At 47.1% G+C, this 15539-nt stretch overlaps 7 protein-coding genes across 8 annotated transcripts; 3 read left to right on the top strand and 4 right to left on the bottom strand.

The window, feature by feature from the left end:
* Positions 1–515: 515 nt before the first annotated feature.
* On the bottom strand, positions 516–1632 carry GL218_05243 (putative thymidylate synthase; the record flags this gene model as incomplete). Its single annotated transcript, XM_033581893.1, has 3 exons — positions 516–813; positions 979–1129; positions 1209–1632. The coding sequence occupies 3 exons, from the start codon at positions 1630–1632 to the stop codon at positions 516–518; spliced, it is 873 nt and encodes a 290-aa protein (XP_033434439.1).
* Positions 1633–2439: 807 nt separating this feature from the next.
* On the bottom strand, positions 2440–3314 carry GL218_05242 (uncharacterized protein; the record flags this gene model as incomplete). Its single annotated transcript, XM_033581892.1, has 2 exons — positions 2440–2801; positions 2873–3314. The coding sequence occupies 2 exons, from the start codon at positions 3312–3314 to the stop codon at positions 2440–2442; spliced, it is 804 nt and encodes a 267-aa protein (XP_033434440.1).
* A 2064-nt stretch (positions 3315–5378) lies between these two features.
* Positions 5379–5960, top strand: GL218_05241 (uncharacterized protein; the record flags this gene model as incomplete). The annotated part of the gene is made up of 1 exon (XM_033581891.1): positions 5379–5960. The coding sequence occupies one exon, from the start codon at positions 5379–5381 to the stop codon at positions 5958–5960; it is 582 nt and encodes a 193-aa protein (XP_033434437.1).
* Positions 5961–6820: 860 nt separating this feature from the next.
* GL218_05240 (putative gamma-glutamyltransferase YwrD) lies at positions 6821–8830 on the top strand (the record flags this gene model as incomplete). The annotated part of the gene is made up of 4 exons (XM_033581890.1): positions 6821–6985; positions 7041–7059; positions 7115–7464; positions 7535–8830. The coding sequence occupies 4 exons, from the start codon at positions 6821–6823 to the stop codon at positions 8828–8830; spliced, it is 1830 nt and encodes a 609-aa protein (XP_033434438.1).
* Positions 8831–9223: 393 nt separating this feature from the next.
* GL218_05239 (Monothiol glutaredoxin-5, mitochondrial) lies at positions 9224–9881 on the bottom strand (the record flags this gene model as incomplete). Its single annotated transcript, XM_033581889.1, has 4 exons — positions 9224–9396; positions 9499–9579; positions 9628–9784; positions 9855–9881. 4 exons carry the CDS (start codon positions 9879–9881, stop codon positions 9224–9226), a joined length of 438 nt encoding a protein of 145 aa, XP_033434910.1.
* A 1572-nt stretch (positions 9882–11453) lies between these two features.
* On the top strand, positions 11454–12233 carry GL218_05238 (Protein UPS1, mitochondrial; the record flags this gene model as incomplete). The annotated part of the gene is made up of 1 exon (XM_033581888.1): positions 11454–12233. The coding sequence occupies one exon, from the start codon at positions 11454–11456 to the stop codon at positions 12231–12233; it is 780 nt and encodes a 259-aa protein (XP_033434909.1).
* A 529-nt stretch (positions 12234–12762) lies between these two features.
* GL218_05237 (Carboxypeptidase cpdS) lies at positions 12763–14758 on the bottom strand (the record flags this gene model as incomplete). Of its 2 annotated transcripts, none has more annotated exons than XM_033581886.1 (4): positions 12763–13895; positions 13958–14207; positions 14287–14525; positions 14563–14758. In XM_033581886.1, the coding sequence occupies 4 exons, from the start codon at positions 14756–14758 to the stop codon at positions 12763–12765; spliced, it is 1818 nt and encodes a 605-aa protein (XP_033434416.1). The 2 variants fall into 2 exon arrangements, with proteins under 2 accessions (XP_033434416.1, XP_033434415.1); XM_033581887.1 differs by having other exon boundaries at positions 14287–14468.
* Between the last annotated feature and the right edge of the window lie 781 nt (positions 14759–15539).

Genomic DNA, 15539 nt, shown 5'->3' with positions numbered 1-15539 from the left:
CTTGCCGAGCCTCGCGTTGAGTTACTACAAAATTTTTTTTTCTTCTTTTCTTCAAGAGGAAACGACACGAAAAGCAGCATTCTGACAAGGTCAGATCCGTATTAAGGAACAAGATTCATATTCAAGGAGGGATGGTGTACGAAACGGGTGTTACGAAGGACGAGATGATCACCAGGAGGAATGTATAATAGTTGCTTCGAGCTTTTGCAAACTTGACGATGGACTTGCGGACCTAGCCTATTAATCTTGACAATTTGTCTAAGATTGGCTTGTGTCTTTCCATCTTTATTGCTCAGCTGTAATGATACTTTTTTTGGACCCCGAAAATCAAGCAAGGATTGGCCCCTTATTTATATTAGGTCCCATTCCGTAGCAGTACATTAATAAGTAGAACCACGCTTGTTGCATTACCTGACCTAACCCCTATTGCTAGAATTGTGTAGCCTCCCATATTACTACTCTACGTAATCCAGCCAAATATAGATGGCAAATTAGTGAACCGCTTAGGTACTCAGTCATTCGTTTAAGCCCAGTCTGTCCTCAATAACAGTCACAATGTCCTTCCATTCCATCATAGCGCCGTCTCCAACATCCCCACACGCCAGTGTCTTCTGCTGTGGTCGTAGAACTTCGAACCAGCCACCATCATCGTCGGTATCAGCGTTTTCAACCTGCTCCTCTACTGTGTGGCTCTCATCCGCGGTTGGCGCTTGCGCTGCCTTGTTGCTGTTGCGGTATACTCCCCATTCCTCCTCTAGAACACGTAGTGATTTGGCCGTAACTGGGTGTCGCCACATGGCTGTGTTCATAGCACTAGGATGCTGAGTCAGTGATATACTCCAAGCAGCGATTGTGAAGATTCATCTTCTAGATGAGTCCTATGAGCAGGAAGAAAGATCACGAAGCATCCCAATCTCTGGCACACGAACGGATCTTTGACATGCAATTTTAATGAGCGGAGGTGGTAGAATTACTTACGGCGCTACAATAATATGCTTCTTCTGCCGTCTCCTTCTATTTCCGTCGAGAAGAGGTTGTTCGCCATTAGCAAGAACCAGATCGCTGTCAAGTTCGCCCCATGCGTCCCATGCGCGCACGACACTTGTTAAAATACCGTCGGCGAAGCCGCCTACGATCTTAGCCATGGTATTTGCGCTCAGGGGAGCAATGACAAGGAGGTCGGCCCCTTTTGTTCTGAGTTAGCCTACGTGACACGCTATTAAGGGGTAGGAATAGAATGCTTACATCGCGCCGCAGCTCAATATGCAGAATCGCATCGCCGCGCTTCCAAGGCTCCCGCCACTCATCTGCGTCCACGTAGACACCGTCGACGCATGGCGTGGAAAGTAGTGAGGATAAGGGAGGCTGCTCGTGGGACTGGCCCCCGAGGAAGCGCGATGCGGCTGGTGTTAGCAAGACGCGAATGCTGAGCTCCTTGCCACTATTCCGCTCCGAGTGCTTCTTCCCCAGTGCCTCGATAATCAGCGGTAGTTTAATGGTGGCAACGGAGCCGGAGGCCGCAAGTAGCAGATGTACTTTTTTATCCCGTAATGAGCCCGTTAGACTAGCGAGGGAATTCTTGCGCCGCCGCTCGTGGTGGGCGTCGTGTTGGGAGGATATGGCTTGGAGCATAGCTTCTCTTTGCTCTTTCTCCTTATGTTCTTAGGTGGTATAATTTCCGGTAGATAGGATAGATAGAGTCAATTAAGGAATTAGTTAAGTCTAGAGGAAAATGATCAGGTCGGGTTCAATCTACAGCAGGAATCAAGTTTAACTAAATAACATCAAAACGTCAAGATGATGGCAAGCTCCGAAGACGAGATCGGAGCTTCACGACCAGGTCTTTGTTATGTAAGCAGATCACAGGAGAGAAGTCTCGCTTGATATCTATGTAAGCTTCACCGTTTGTAGTTGGTATAGAAATAAATTGTTTCCTAGCTAGGGAGCTCCTTGCGGTTCACCCACCCCCCCAGATCTTGGGACCAGCCAGCCAGCCCACTTGGCTGTAGCGTCACACCACTGAGATACTGGGTAACCAAGTCTCGAACAAAGGAAAACAAGAACGTGAGGAAAACTTACGTTTCTCTAAATATTTACCTAGGTAGGTAGGTAAAGGTAGAAATTTGTCATATGATGTATTTGTGAAGTATTAATCGCATGATGGCAGATTGCGGGGTTTAATTATTAGCACCTTTCTGTACTATTATATGTACAGGTACTTAAGCTACTAACTCAAAGCTTCTACAAAGGTAGCGAGGGGTAGATGGGGCTTGCGATCAGAATTTGATTGGTCCCAGAACAACACAATGCCGGCTTCTTCCGGCTAACACTCGGCCCCACTACCTTATTTCATTCCTTATCTATTCCCCCTTTTTCCGCACCTGCTCCGTATCTACTCCGTGCCCACCCCGAATCCCCTCCGTGATTTCTTTATGCCATTTAGGAATGGTATGATAACAATTGCCCCTCCTCCGTAGGTTCATGTATCAACTGCCGCGCTCGCATTGTTTGGGACCAAGGAATCCATGGCGCATTCTCGTCGTCCTCGTCTTCTATTGACTCTACCGTGTACTCGGGGTTAGACGCGTAATTAGTGTGCACCCAGGGCGCGTCTTCGTCGCTCAGTGTATTATTGTATTCTTTCTTCTTCTTGTAGTTACTTGTGCCATAACCGATAGGGTTATTTGTGAACTCATAGTCTGGGTTGTCGCCCTTGAAGAAATTCCAATCTGCGCCTTTTCCCTCAACCATTCGGCTGATCATGTAACTTCTTGAGATTGAGGTAGTTGCGCGTAAAACGGCTCAGGATCGTCAACCGGACGCGTTCCAGTCCATTGATCGATAGCTGTTGCTAGTTTTCCCTGCTGCTTACTCTTATCGGCCTCGGAACGGCCCAGAATCCAGGTGATTCGGTTGTAAAGAGTGCGTGCGCGAATCAATTTCTTCATGAGAAGGGGGAACCGACCATCAGGTACAATTTCAGTCCAGCCGTGCTCTTTACGCGCTGATTCAATAATGGCATCCGTAGGGAAGTGGCTGTAGTCGATTGAAGCAGAATAAGTTTGCTGAAAGTTATTGGAAATGATGTTCGCGTCGTCCATGATACCGGCTAGTACGGCGTCGACCTTTTCCTCTTCGAGGGTAGGTGCGGGTGCTTCGATGGCCCATTTGACTCGAACCCAGTCTTGCTTGGTTTTGAAGATCTTGTGGCCTTCTTTGAAGACGAATCCATGATGGGGTAGAATATCTTCTAATTTGGTATCATACCAATTAGTGAGCGGTTCCCACGGGGCGAGTGGTCTTCCTGGTTCCATATTGATTATGTTGTGTTGTAGTCCTAGAGTTGTAATTATGTGTCGACGATGTGAGAATTATTGTTATGAGAAGGGAATCGCCGATTTATTTCGTCTGAAATTCATACGCTTTTGTGGGATTTTAAAGTATACGAATATTCTGCCGGTGCACAGATACACATTTAGATCAAGCACACATCATTAGGAAACTACTATGATAGTGGGCCTTCTTTTTCACAGTTACAGGGCTTTTCCCCCATAACGACGACAAACAGCACACAGTCACTGTCTTTTATAATACTTTGGAAGTTAAGAAAACGCCTCTTGGTTTACCAAGCAACATAACTTCTGTCAGGATTCTCGGTTAGACATCTAGGACAAAGAGCATATTCAGTATGTAGAAACGTAATTAGGTTAGAGATCCTCGGTGAACAACAAAGTTATTTCCACACTGTTTGGCTCCACCTTGTGACGGTTCCCTCAATTTCAACTTGACTTCCGAGGACGAGTTTGTATCTTATCTACCTGTTTATTTATTTCTGGCCCTTAGTCTTTAGGTGTCCTGTAAATATTGTTGTGGGGACGACTCGTAGTTGGAACTACTTGTAACCCCCACAGCGCGACCAAAAGTGCGAGTTTTACTCTTTGTGTGTCAGTTCAGTACTTCTTATTTTGATAAATACTACGGGTTTAACATATAATTATCAAATGATGCTAGAGATATATTGATCTAATCCGGGTTTCACTAAAACAAATTAGGTCTTTAGGGATAATTTATTATCTATTTTACTTGAATGTGGAAGTAGATCTCATAAAGTATTGTTTTATGATTACTTTGAAAATGTTGACTCTGTTGAAAATAAGATTAATTTTGTTTTGTTTTGTTTTCGCAGTCCTTAACTTTCGGAGACTGTCAATCACACCAGGTAGATAGAATTATCAAAAAGGTAATATCTCCTGACCTACGAAGAGCCCACGATGCCGTTTTCTTGTACCAAAATTTTCGCCAGAGCTTTAAGTATAAAACATACGTTCCACGGAATTTCTTGATGGATTGTATGTCCCTATGTAGAATATCGATAGGCACAGGTATCGAATTTTGTAGTTAATAGAGGAAAGATTTAGAGCATAGGTACAACCTACTTTGAATCAAGTATGAGAATAGTAAATTTATTCGATTACAGATATACTCTAATTTCTACATAATTACTTCATAAGATATTGTTAGTACTACCTATTTTCTCAAGGACTCATATACCCAATAGAGCTAATCACATAAGGAATTAAGATCGAGTTCTGCTACCTATAGTTTCAAGATTGTTAGATATAGCAGCTTAGCTGTTTATGTAATTTTATAAGTTAAGTTACTGAGGCTAGATCCGTGACAAAGTTAATCGTGACGAAATAATTTATAAGCTATTGCAGCATATTTATATTATCACCGAAAAAAATAGTTCTTGTGAATAATTTTCTTTTCTTTCTCGAGTCTATTGCTCCTCAATTTGTACTTCGTTAACTATGTCTATGTCAGGGTAAGTGATACTAGTATGAATTAACTAGTATAGATCTATATAGAATAGATATATAAAGGGCGCTGCGCCCCATCGAAAAAGAGTAGAAGGTTAAGCATTAATAGATTCATACTACTACACGGCTACTATATAGTAGCTTCGTTGCGGTTTCTACCATTACTCTACGTATGATAACCATCAAAGGATCTCAACAAACTATCAGCTTGCCAGGTTCTGATGCAGGTCGGGATGTTTATCCTGACCTGATTTCGAACCTGGTCATATTTAGCCTTTATGTATGTGATCAAAAATACGAAGTTTCTGGTTTTCTCTCGGCCTATTATTGATGGAGTATTCTAACAGCGCTGCGTAAGATGGTCTGGAATATATTGCTAGATGGCTAGTAAGGAATCGATCTACAATGCACTTGCAAGGACTCAAGCATAAATCCCAGTGTTTTCTTATAAGTATAATATGAATTCCAAATATTAATGAAAACTAGAAAGCTGATATTAAATTCCTAGTTTTGAACCATTAGATTCATCATCACATTAGCGCAAATCAAAACAACGGGATGATATCGAAAACGATCCTCTATGGTCTGGTCCTTACCAGCAGCGCACCAGCAGCTCTGGGTCACTGGACCTACAGCCGACTAATTGTTAACGACGAAGTCGTTGGAGAACCCTGGCAATATATTAGAAATCACAATAATTCCAATGCGCCACTGACGAACGTGAACTCGACCGACTTCCGGTGCAACGTGGACGCCCAGCCAGCCGAGACCTACACGGTGCGCGCCGGCGACGAGGTCGGTTTCGGAATCAACGAACACTTCGGCCACCCAGGAATCCAACAGGTATATCTATCTAAGGCACCTGAAGGTGTCGCGGCCGCTGATTACGACGGGTCTGGGGGCTGGGCTAGGGTCTACTCGCTGACATCGTCGCCAACCAATTCCACCAATTCCTCTTCTATAAATGACGATGAGGAGGAAGTGCTCGCGTGGGCCACGCACAACATCGAAACTTTCCGGTTCGCGCTGCCGACTTCGACTCCGCCAGGCGAGTACCCCTCCGAGCCGAGGGATTGGCCTTACACGCGGCGCATAAATGGGCGCAAGCCCAGTTCTACGTATCGTGCGCACAGAGATTAAAGTCGTTGCGGGGGAGGGGGAGGAAGATGTGACTAATCTAGGCGCGGGCGTAAGGGAGGAGGATCTTGGTCCGCTAGTTAAGATCCCCGGTGTGTATAGGGAGGACGAGCCGGGGGTACTGATCCCGGTATTCTGGTCTTCCTTGACGAATTACACGGCTCCTGGACCGGCTTTGTGGCCGGAGGGCACGCAGGAGCAGCATGTTGTTGAGCAGCTTTAGGGTTTATTTCCTCTATTAGACGATATGAGAGTAGCTGAGTTGTACGGGGTTCTTGATTTATACGAGTGCTTGAGGGGATATTTAGAGGGGTTTAGCTTAATGATACATGATACTAGAAGAATTATTTAAAAGGATGTATATACGAACATCATACGCGGAATGCTATACTTTTATTTAAAAATCCTCTTTACGTTATATAATATTAAAGTAACTATATGTATAATAAGATATATGATGTTCCATTTATTGGCCATACTTTTAGTCCCGAATTGGACAAGTTTCCTAGACGCCGTTACTTCGAACGGCTCCGAAATTCGGGGTCCCGAATACGCTATAGCAAGGACTATTAGGTACTATTTGCCGAGGCAGACTTAAGCCTTCGGGTACGAGCTTGGCGGATACATACAACTAAGGCCGTGGATACTCGAGGAAATCGCATACAAACGTCATTTGAACTCCCTTCTTCCCGAGAGGGTGAACTCTAAAACTATAATCTCGTCTTATTTGACTATTCGCTGTCTCTTAAACCGTCTTCGAATGTGTTTATACCCCGCTATTATAGGAAACTGACTTACTCAACACTTGAGAAATTGCTGTATTAAGGTGGACGAAGCCATTGGCTATCTCTCAGCAGCTCAAAATGCCTCTCGCTACCCCGTCGTTGTTCCCTCCGGAATCACATGTCTTTTCCAAGTTCCCAAGCCGGCGAAGTGTAGTTCATAGTACGAAAGGCATCGTGTCGTGCACACAACCCCTCGCGGCCAAATGCGGTATCGAAGTCTTGGAAGCTGGGGGTAACTGTGCTGTACGTGTTTATTAATAGAATCTTGGTGTGGATTGGATGCTCATATCTCTAATAGGATGCAGCTGTGGCCGTCGGTAAGACCTAACACAACTATATGATAAAGTGTAAATGACTAATAAAATCATGTAGCGGCCGGGCTCAACATGACGGAGCCATGTTCTACGGGAATAGGCGGCGACATGTTCTGTCTCTTTTACGATGCTAAGATAAAGAAAGTCTCTGCATTGAACGGCTCTGGCCGCTCGGGCAACAAGTGCACGCTCGAGACGATTCGCAAGGCGCTGGGAATCAAAGATGGCGAATATGGTAAGATCCCTATGAGCAGCGTGCATGCCGTCTCCGTACCCGGCGCCGCGGCTGGGTGGTACGACACAATCCAGCGCTTTGGTAGCGGGAAGCTATCCTTAGAGCAGGTCCTAGCACCAGCCATCGAACTCGGAGAAAAAGGCTTTCCCGTCTCGGAAGGAGTCGCGTACTTTGTAAGTAATTACATACCTTCTAAGCCTATTCTTGAGAAATGTCAGACTAAAACTCAAAACTTCGGACCAGTGGCATAAATCGGAGGCGCAAATAAGGGGAGCATCTCTAAATGGTGGCGAAATGCTTAAAAAGGATCCCGGGGCGCAGAATGGTGTACGTGCTCCTCGGGCAGGGGAAATCATGAAGAACCCGAACTTAGCTCAGACATTCCGGGCCTTAGCTACGGAAGGCAAGAAGGGATTCTACACCGGCCGTGTAGCGTCGGAACTTGTTAAAGTAGTACAAGATCTTGATGGATACCTTGAACTTGAAGACCTAGCTCACCATCTCGAAACGGGCAGTGAACCTGTCGAGCCCATCTCGCTGAAGTTTCGGGGACAAAACGTCCGCGAGTTTCTTAAAGACAAGGTTATCGGCGGAGGCGAGGGACAGGATGTTGGTCTGGAGCTATGGGAACACCCGCCTAACGGACAGGGCATCGTGGCCCTGATGGCGCTGGGTATTATTCAGGAGCTTGAAGCCGCGGGTAAGATCCCGACATGGGAACCCGCAGACTTCAACACGGCGCCATATCTGCATACTATCATCGAGGCACTACGAATCGCATTCGCCGACGCAAGCTGGTTTGTTACTGACCCTAACGTCACCAAGGTACCCACACCCGGACTGATCTCACAGCCGTACCTCGCGGAACGCGCCGCGTTATTTAACCCGGATAAAGCATCCCAGGTAGTGGACCACGGGTCACCGGCGTTGCAAAGCAGTGACACGGTATACTTCGCAGTATCCGATGCTGAAGGAAACGCCATCTCCTTCATCAACAGTAACTACGGTGGATTCGGGACGTGCATCGTGCCCAAGGGATGCGGGTTTACATTACAGAACCGAGCGGCCAACTTCTCGCTTGACGCAGCGCACCCGAACGTTCTGGAGCCACGCAAACGTCCATACCATACCATCATCCCAGCTGCGGTGACTAACTTGCACGACGGTAGCCTACACAGCGTATTTGGTGTTATGGGCGGATTCATGCAGCCCCAAGGACACGTGCAAGTGCTCCTAGGACAAATCGTCGGTCATCTTAGTCCACAACAAGCGCTCGATGCGCCGCGCGTGTGCATCGGCTCTGGTATGAGTCAAGGTGGTAAGGCGGACCTCACTGTATTCATTGAAGAGGGTATGCCTTCTGAGACGGTGGAGGGTCTGCGGAAGCTAGGACATCAAGTCGAGGTTGTGACGGATGTGGAGAGGGCACAATTTGGCCGCGGTCAGATCATTCGTTGGAGCATTGACCCTATTGAGAATGTGGGAGTGTGGTCCGCGGGCAGCGATCCGCGGGGAGATGGAGGGGCATATCCTTTATGAGAGCGTGTATAGTTGAATTATACCATCAAGCTTTATGTTTAGCTTATGAAGAGAATGAGATATTGTCTTAAAGAGTATTTTTCATGCTGGTCTTAGGATGACTATTAGGGTGCTTATATTTATGTTACAAAGTGCTATGTACTAAAACCGTGCTTTGTGCTGTTACTCGCTGAAGTGACTGTATTTATTATATTATCTCGAAATGTCGTGGATATACGTCGTGAATTGGTTACAAGTTATCCGATTCGATAGTCCTAGCTTGACCAAATGCTCCCGCATTAAATATATACCGACGTCTATATATGCATAACTGATCAAATCGTACAAACGTTGTCTAATCTCTATTTTAGAGTAGAATCATTGCACCTCGCATATTGCGCTCTTTTACTTGCTCTATTCCTTAGACTCGGACGTGCCGTCGAGGGGGGCTAGGACGCCCTTCTCCTCGAGCATCTTGGCTAGCGAACCATCCTGGTGCATCGATACGAGGATGTCGCATCCACCGACAAATTCCTTGTCGATGTAGAGCTGCGGGATTGTGGGCCAATCCGAGAATTCTTTGATACCTTTTAGATAGAGTGATGTATTAGCTAGGCATATCTTTATTTCTGTATCTCATCCCACAATGCGCTGTTAAACCGGAGATAGGGGGAGAAGAGAACCCGTACCTGATCGGAGCTCTTGGTCCTCTAATACGTTGAATGCGGCGAACTTGTTGGGTTGGGATCGACGCCTTGTAAACCGAGGATCTGGATGCTAAGCGCGCGAGAAACCACACTGCGGCGTTTCAGGAGTACCCTTCATAAACAACACAACGGGAGCTGAGGAAACGGCCTTCTGGATCGCTTGCCGCGTGTGGTCGGAGAGCAGTCGCTGCTGGAAGGTTGTGAGGAAGGGTGTTGGTCGACTGCAAATCACCGGCCGGGCGATGGGTCGAGCGGCTTGTCGCAGGGTCTGTCGCCACAAAGAAAGTTTTAGTTAATGTCTATCATTGCTAGTGCGGGGGGCGTAGAAGAAGACATACCGCTGAGAATAATGGGCGGGAGAACATCGTGATATGCCAGTCGCGATAAGTATCCTAGTCTCGAGCTGGGTGGGTATCTAATATCAGAAAATAACTTCTTGTAACTTTTGCGGTTGAAAAGTCGAGATGATCAATCCGTCAATCGGGATGATGTAAACGGCTGGTACCGGGGCTAAAGAGTCTTACAGGGTAGCTAGCGCCACAGTGTTATTTGTCCAATCATAGCTTATATATCAATGGATTACAAATATAGCATTCGAGTAAGTACTTTATACAACTTCGAATATACAATGCATTATGTAATTGCTCAATAACGAGTTGATGTTGAGAGTTTTCAGGGTCTCACAAATGCTCTCCGGGTAATGTAATTGTTTTTATTGGCTGGTTCTATCGGAATAGGATCGTATATTACTACGAATACGCATAGTAAAGAATATGAGATCGTCATGAAAGAGGGACTGTGATTGGGTTCTGAATGGTTACGTCTCAGTTGACACTGAATATTGCCTGACGATATTAACTGCGGAACTGCTGATCTCGTGTCGAACGTGCAGACCTACGGGTGTTTATTGTTGGTAGTACGTGTATACTATGCATTAAGGTTCGGGGCAACGATGTCAAACACAACTATGTGCTTAGGTTAAGGACTAATAGGAGACCAGCTGTCACAAGACTGACTATTCATGACAAGTATAAACGGCCTAGGTTAGACTTGATGCTAAAACAAAGAGTTTAGAAGATCTATATTAGCGACCATCTCGATGTAAAACTAGACCATTGTCTCAAGTCAGATTGTCATCAACATTGTCAAGAAGAGGTAGTTGAAAGAGAACAAGTCCAGAAATGAACCAATCGAGAGATGCATGTAAAAGGTAAAAGTATAATCAAGGGACTTAATATTCAAAATGCTGATTGGTTGATAGGAGGTAGATTGGGCATCGCCACCCATGGAAAACTAAGCTTTCCCCGCATTCTAGCGAGATCTAACCAATCAAATATCTGATTAATGTTTTTACTCGGCAGGTCGGATCCAATTTAGTGTAGATTAAAAACTGACTTTTTGCAGTGTCGGAGCTCGGGCGGATTGGTCGGCGTCGAATGTTCTATCCGTTGGTTCATTCCATGGCAGCATGGGTATGGGCATGGACATGGGCCCTCGTTCGATAACCATCCATTTAGTCTCCATCCTCCATTAGCAATCGCACACACATCACATCACCTGGCATCACCACCTCTTCCCCTCCTCTATATTCTTCCCCTTTCCCCCCTTTTTTCTTTTTGCTATTTAGGTCAGCAATCCCTTACAATTCATTTGTTGCTGATCATTGTCTAACACTTTATTACTCTAGCCTCGATTTAAGGGCACTATCACCTACGAAAGTTTGGGGAAAAGGGAAAGAAAAAAAAAGGGAAGAAAAATTCGTTCGGTTTCGAGGCAACCGCATCGGAACCTCTCACGAGCCACACTCATGTCGATATAGACATTTAAATCCTAGGGACGTCTAATATTTCACCTTGACGAGACCCAAAATCCCTACTATTTGAGACTTTTCTTCGCCTTCACACCTGGTTTTAAACAGCCGAGGCATATAAGATAAGATGGTTCTCACGCACACGACCAATCATACCTATTCACACCCTTTCCCGACCGTGACTTTAGCCTTCTTCCTCCGGTACTACTCGCCACGTCTCAATCCCTTCTCCAGTCATGTCCTTTCCACAGACACCATCTCGTCGCATGTCGACCCAGAAACGGGCCGCCTGCACACGACTCGCGTCCACATGAAGAAGACCCGCTTGCCCTCCGCCGTAGTAAAGCTCCTTCCTAGCAGCGTTACTGGTGGAGGTGGCGACAAGTCGAGCTATGTCCTCGAGACTAGTGTCGTGGATATCAAAGAGGGTTGGATGAAGACGGAGAGTCGGAATCTGAATTATACGGGTGTTCTGAGCGTAGTCGAGGAGCAACACTATTCAACCACCTCTCCCGACCAAGCTACGTCATCCTCATTGTCAGGTTCTGGGACCGTCGGAAGCCCTCGTACTCCTACAGCCCACCGACACCTAGCTCCCAACACCTTTGTTACAACTACGTTTTCCTACAGATCTACATTGGGCGGAAAGAAGCACGAAAAAGCTGCGACAGAATCTACAGATTCAAATGATGAGTCTGGCACACGACGATTTGGCGAGTGGATTTCGGGATGGGGTGCCAAGCGGATCCAAAGCAGCATTGAATCCATTGCTTCGAACAAGACAGACGACCAGATACTCAAATCGCGCGACGGGATGCGCATCGTCTTGGAGCGACTGCGGAGCAATGGCGTCGTCGCTGTACTCAGGGAGCTCAGGCGACGAGAAGGAAACGTCTTTGAGCAGTGAACATGGATGGATCCGGATTCTTTTTCCTTGGTTCAGGACTATACCCGTGTTATAACACAACTTGTATATCCATCTCTGGTTTCAAATTAGCAAGGCGTTTGGGGAATTAGCTGGAGGCAGTAAAAGCGATGGGAAACTCGTAACGTCTTTTATGAATGACCACAGCACGAACTGGAATATCCAAATATTATGGGGAGGGGAGAAAGGAGGGGGCGGGGTTGGCGGTAGGCTGGCTTGGAGGTTTGAAGTGCTTACGATACTACTATCCGCTCGTTGGGTAGGACATGGTGTTGTTTATTGTTCTACTCCCCTCATGTATTAAAAATCACTTATGAGTATTTTACTATTCATGAAATTCTCATTTTAAGGAATCTTGTGTGATATTGGTGAGATCAAATTTTATGAATGAATAAAAAAAATCATTTTATAATCTTGGCAAATCTTCATTTATCTCAATCGGGTATCCAAGAAATTGTATTAGATTTTACATCTCATCATACTCTAACTAAACAGTTTTATAATTGGCAGATCACAAATTTGTCATCGCAACCATAGTCATGGCACCAGCAGCCATTAGCACTACACTGAAGCCCACCCCGATCTCCGGCATCAGAGCCCTTCGCTTCAGCACTCGCAGACACGTTACCTGTCCCCTGCTCTGCCGCAGCGCTAACGTCCCAGGTCCCGTACCATTTCCCAGCGCGTTGCAGGGGCTGCGGGTAGTTGGGCTCGATGGTAACGGCTGGACGGAACTCAGGCTGTCGACGCGACCGAGCAGGAACTCGAGATGGCGGAATGCGGCACTAGGCGCGTACTGCGGGATCATGTGGCCGGATAAATCGACACTGACGTAGGTGAGTCCTCGTTCCGTGTGTGCTGTTCCTAGTACGCCTGCTGCTGCAATGCTGCCTAGCTTTGTCGGGTCGGTTTCCCCCTCGATCTGGTCAGCTGTGCTGAGGGTGTGGAATGGCACGAAGAACGGCTCGATAGGAGGGGTTTGGAAGCCAAGCTGTCCGCCCCACGTTGTGTTTTGGATCGTGAGTAGAGTGCCGTTTGGTAGTAAAATCATGTCGAGAGACCCGTGTCCGATGATGACGTTCTTTGTAGCGTCAATGACGTGCGGGAGGACTTTCCACGAAGACGGGTCTGATCGATCACCGCCTACGAAGACGTCGCCGTCGGCGCATTCGGCCCATTTCGTGTCGAGGTCTGCGTGGATCGCCTTCTTCACGTCGTCTCGGTCGAAGTAGATTTCACCGCCTTCGGGGAGGTATCCGATCGTGCCGGGGAAGCCGAGGACGTCGTATAGTATAGGACATGTGATGGCAACTTGGTATACGTCGAAGCAGGGGTTGATGCTGAGTGCTTCTTCTAGAATGACTTCCCACAGGTTCTGGCATTCGCGGCTGACGCTCTGGGTGTAGCCCTTGGGCTGCGGGCCTGATGGAGGGTATGTTAGGTACTTGGCGTTGTAGTCGGCGAAACCGCAAGAGTCGTGTAGTCCGTGGATGTAAGCGCTGAAGGAATTGTTGAAGGTGAATAGGTTGTGGTGATAGTCGACGAAGGGGACTGTGGTAGCGGATTCCTGGACGACGTCGTCGCCGAGGACGGGGTCGTATACGATTAGACCTGATACGTCGTAGTAGGCGGTGTCGTTCTTGTCTAACATGGCAGATGCGATGTATGGACAGTACGCGCCGGCGTAGGATTCACCCGCAATGTACACCTTGTAACCTTGTGGGAGAAGGTATCAATGAAGTTCTTCCAGAAGCCGAGGAACTGGGCGGCTACATCCTCCTCTCCGCGGGCCGTCACCTTGCCGCGCGAGAAACCCGTGCCGATGGGCTGTTCCACCCATACCACGTTTGTTAGCCGGTTCCAGGCCCACGGGTTAGGGATCGGCTTCAGCGTGCCGGATTGCCAGATGAACGGGCCGTTTTCCTGGAGGAGACCCTCGAAAGAGGAGCAGCCAGGCTATAACAACGGACGATAGTTAGCTACATAGAACTATGTATTGCTCTACAACCGAGAGTTATAAGTGATAGTGACTTACACCACCGTTAAGCCATAGTAGGATCTCCTTCTGAGTCGTGTTTGTCGGGTCGGACGAGGGGAAGAACCAGAAGAAGAGCTCGTCGGTGTCGTCAGGGTTGTCGGTGATGGGTAGATACCCAGCGTATGACTCGCCGACGTCGAAGTCGACATCAGGGATACCGGTACCGTTGACGGAGAACTCTATCGTTGGGGTAATTAGCCAGGTACACTTAAACACATCGTATGGTTTCACAACATCTCATAGCTATGTGGAACATGGAGGAGGGAGTCATACTTGTGGTATTCGCATTGGCGAACCTGGGCGGCGGCAACTGTCGCGTAGCTAAGAAACGCGTAGCGAAGTTATCATACTCCGAGATGGTGGACTTGGGTCTCGCATCCTTCTTGCCCACGTGCTGTAAGCTCCGGCGCGCGTCCGTCACGGCGACGGCAGACAGCAGAAGCCCAGACACAAGCTTAGGCCAATGCATGACTATCTCGTACTTATACAGAGAAGTATATGTATTCTAACGACCCCGACTCAATAAAAGGCCAAGGCTGAACTACTTTGAGCAAGCGTTCCCAAAAATGAGAAACTTGTGGCTACGCCGAGACTCTGGGCGATGCAGCTTGGAAGAAGGTTAGGAATGTGAGGGGGGAGGAAACCAAGATAAATGAGATCGAGAAATTCCCAGATGGTGGCTGGCGGTGGCAGGGTGAATCAACAACTTGCCGGGATTACGGCAACGGCAACGGCCTATTATTCGTATTCTGCCTACATGACCCGGTCTGGTCTGGTCTGGTCTGGTCACCACATAATTAGACTTACATAGTTACCAAGATAGGGAGTTCACGCAACAGAGCCCTGCCATGACCCAATGTCCCATCAGTGCTACGTGGGCTTGCGCCGTCTGTATGTAACTGCTGTACCACACCCATGTCTACCTATACCCCATAGAGGCAAAGAGTATATACCAAAGCGGTTCAAGAAAGTAGTGTAGGACCTTATTATGTGAGGGGAAATGAGCGGTTCCTGACTGTGCCGCGCGAGAGCTGGGGGAGCTGAAGATCAAACGCTGAGATAGGAAATGTCTAAACAGTGGTATTATTCGTTCATTTCTAGCGGGGACAATAAGAAAAACCCTTAGCAGAACTGAAGTAAATTATCAGTTAACTACCTAGAGAAGAAACGTATAACTATGTCTAACCCAAGTAAAATAGAAGACGTAATTCTTCAGTGAGACAGCTTCTCCAAATCCTACCCCAAACTTG

The sequence above is a fragment of the Daldinia childiae genome, assembly GCF_008694065.1.
Source record: "Daldinia childiae strain JS-1345 chromosome Unknown Scaffold5, whole genome shotgun sequence".
Taxonomy (NCBI): domain Eukaryota; kingdom Fungi; phylum Ascomycota; class Sordariomycetes; order Xylariales; family Hypoxylaceae; genus Daldinia; species Daldinia childiae.
This window is presented reverse-complemented; position numbering and strand designations above follow the sequence as displayed.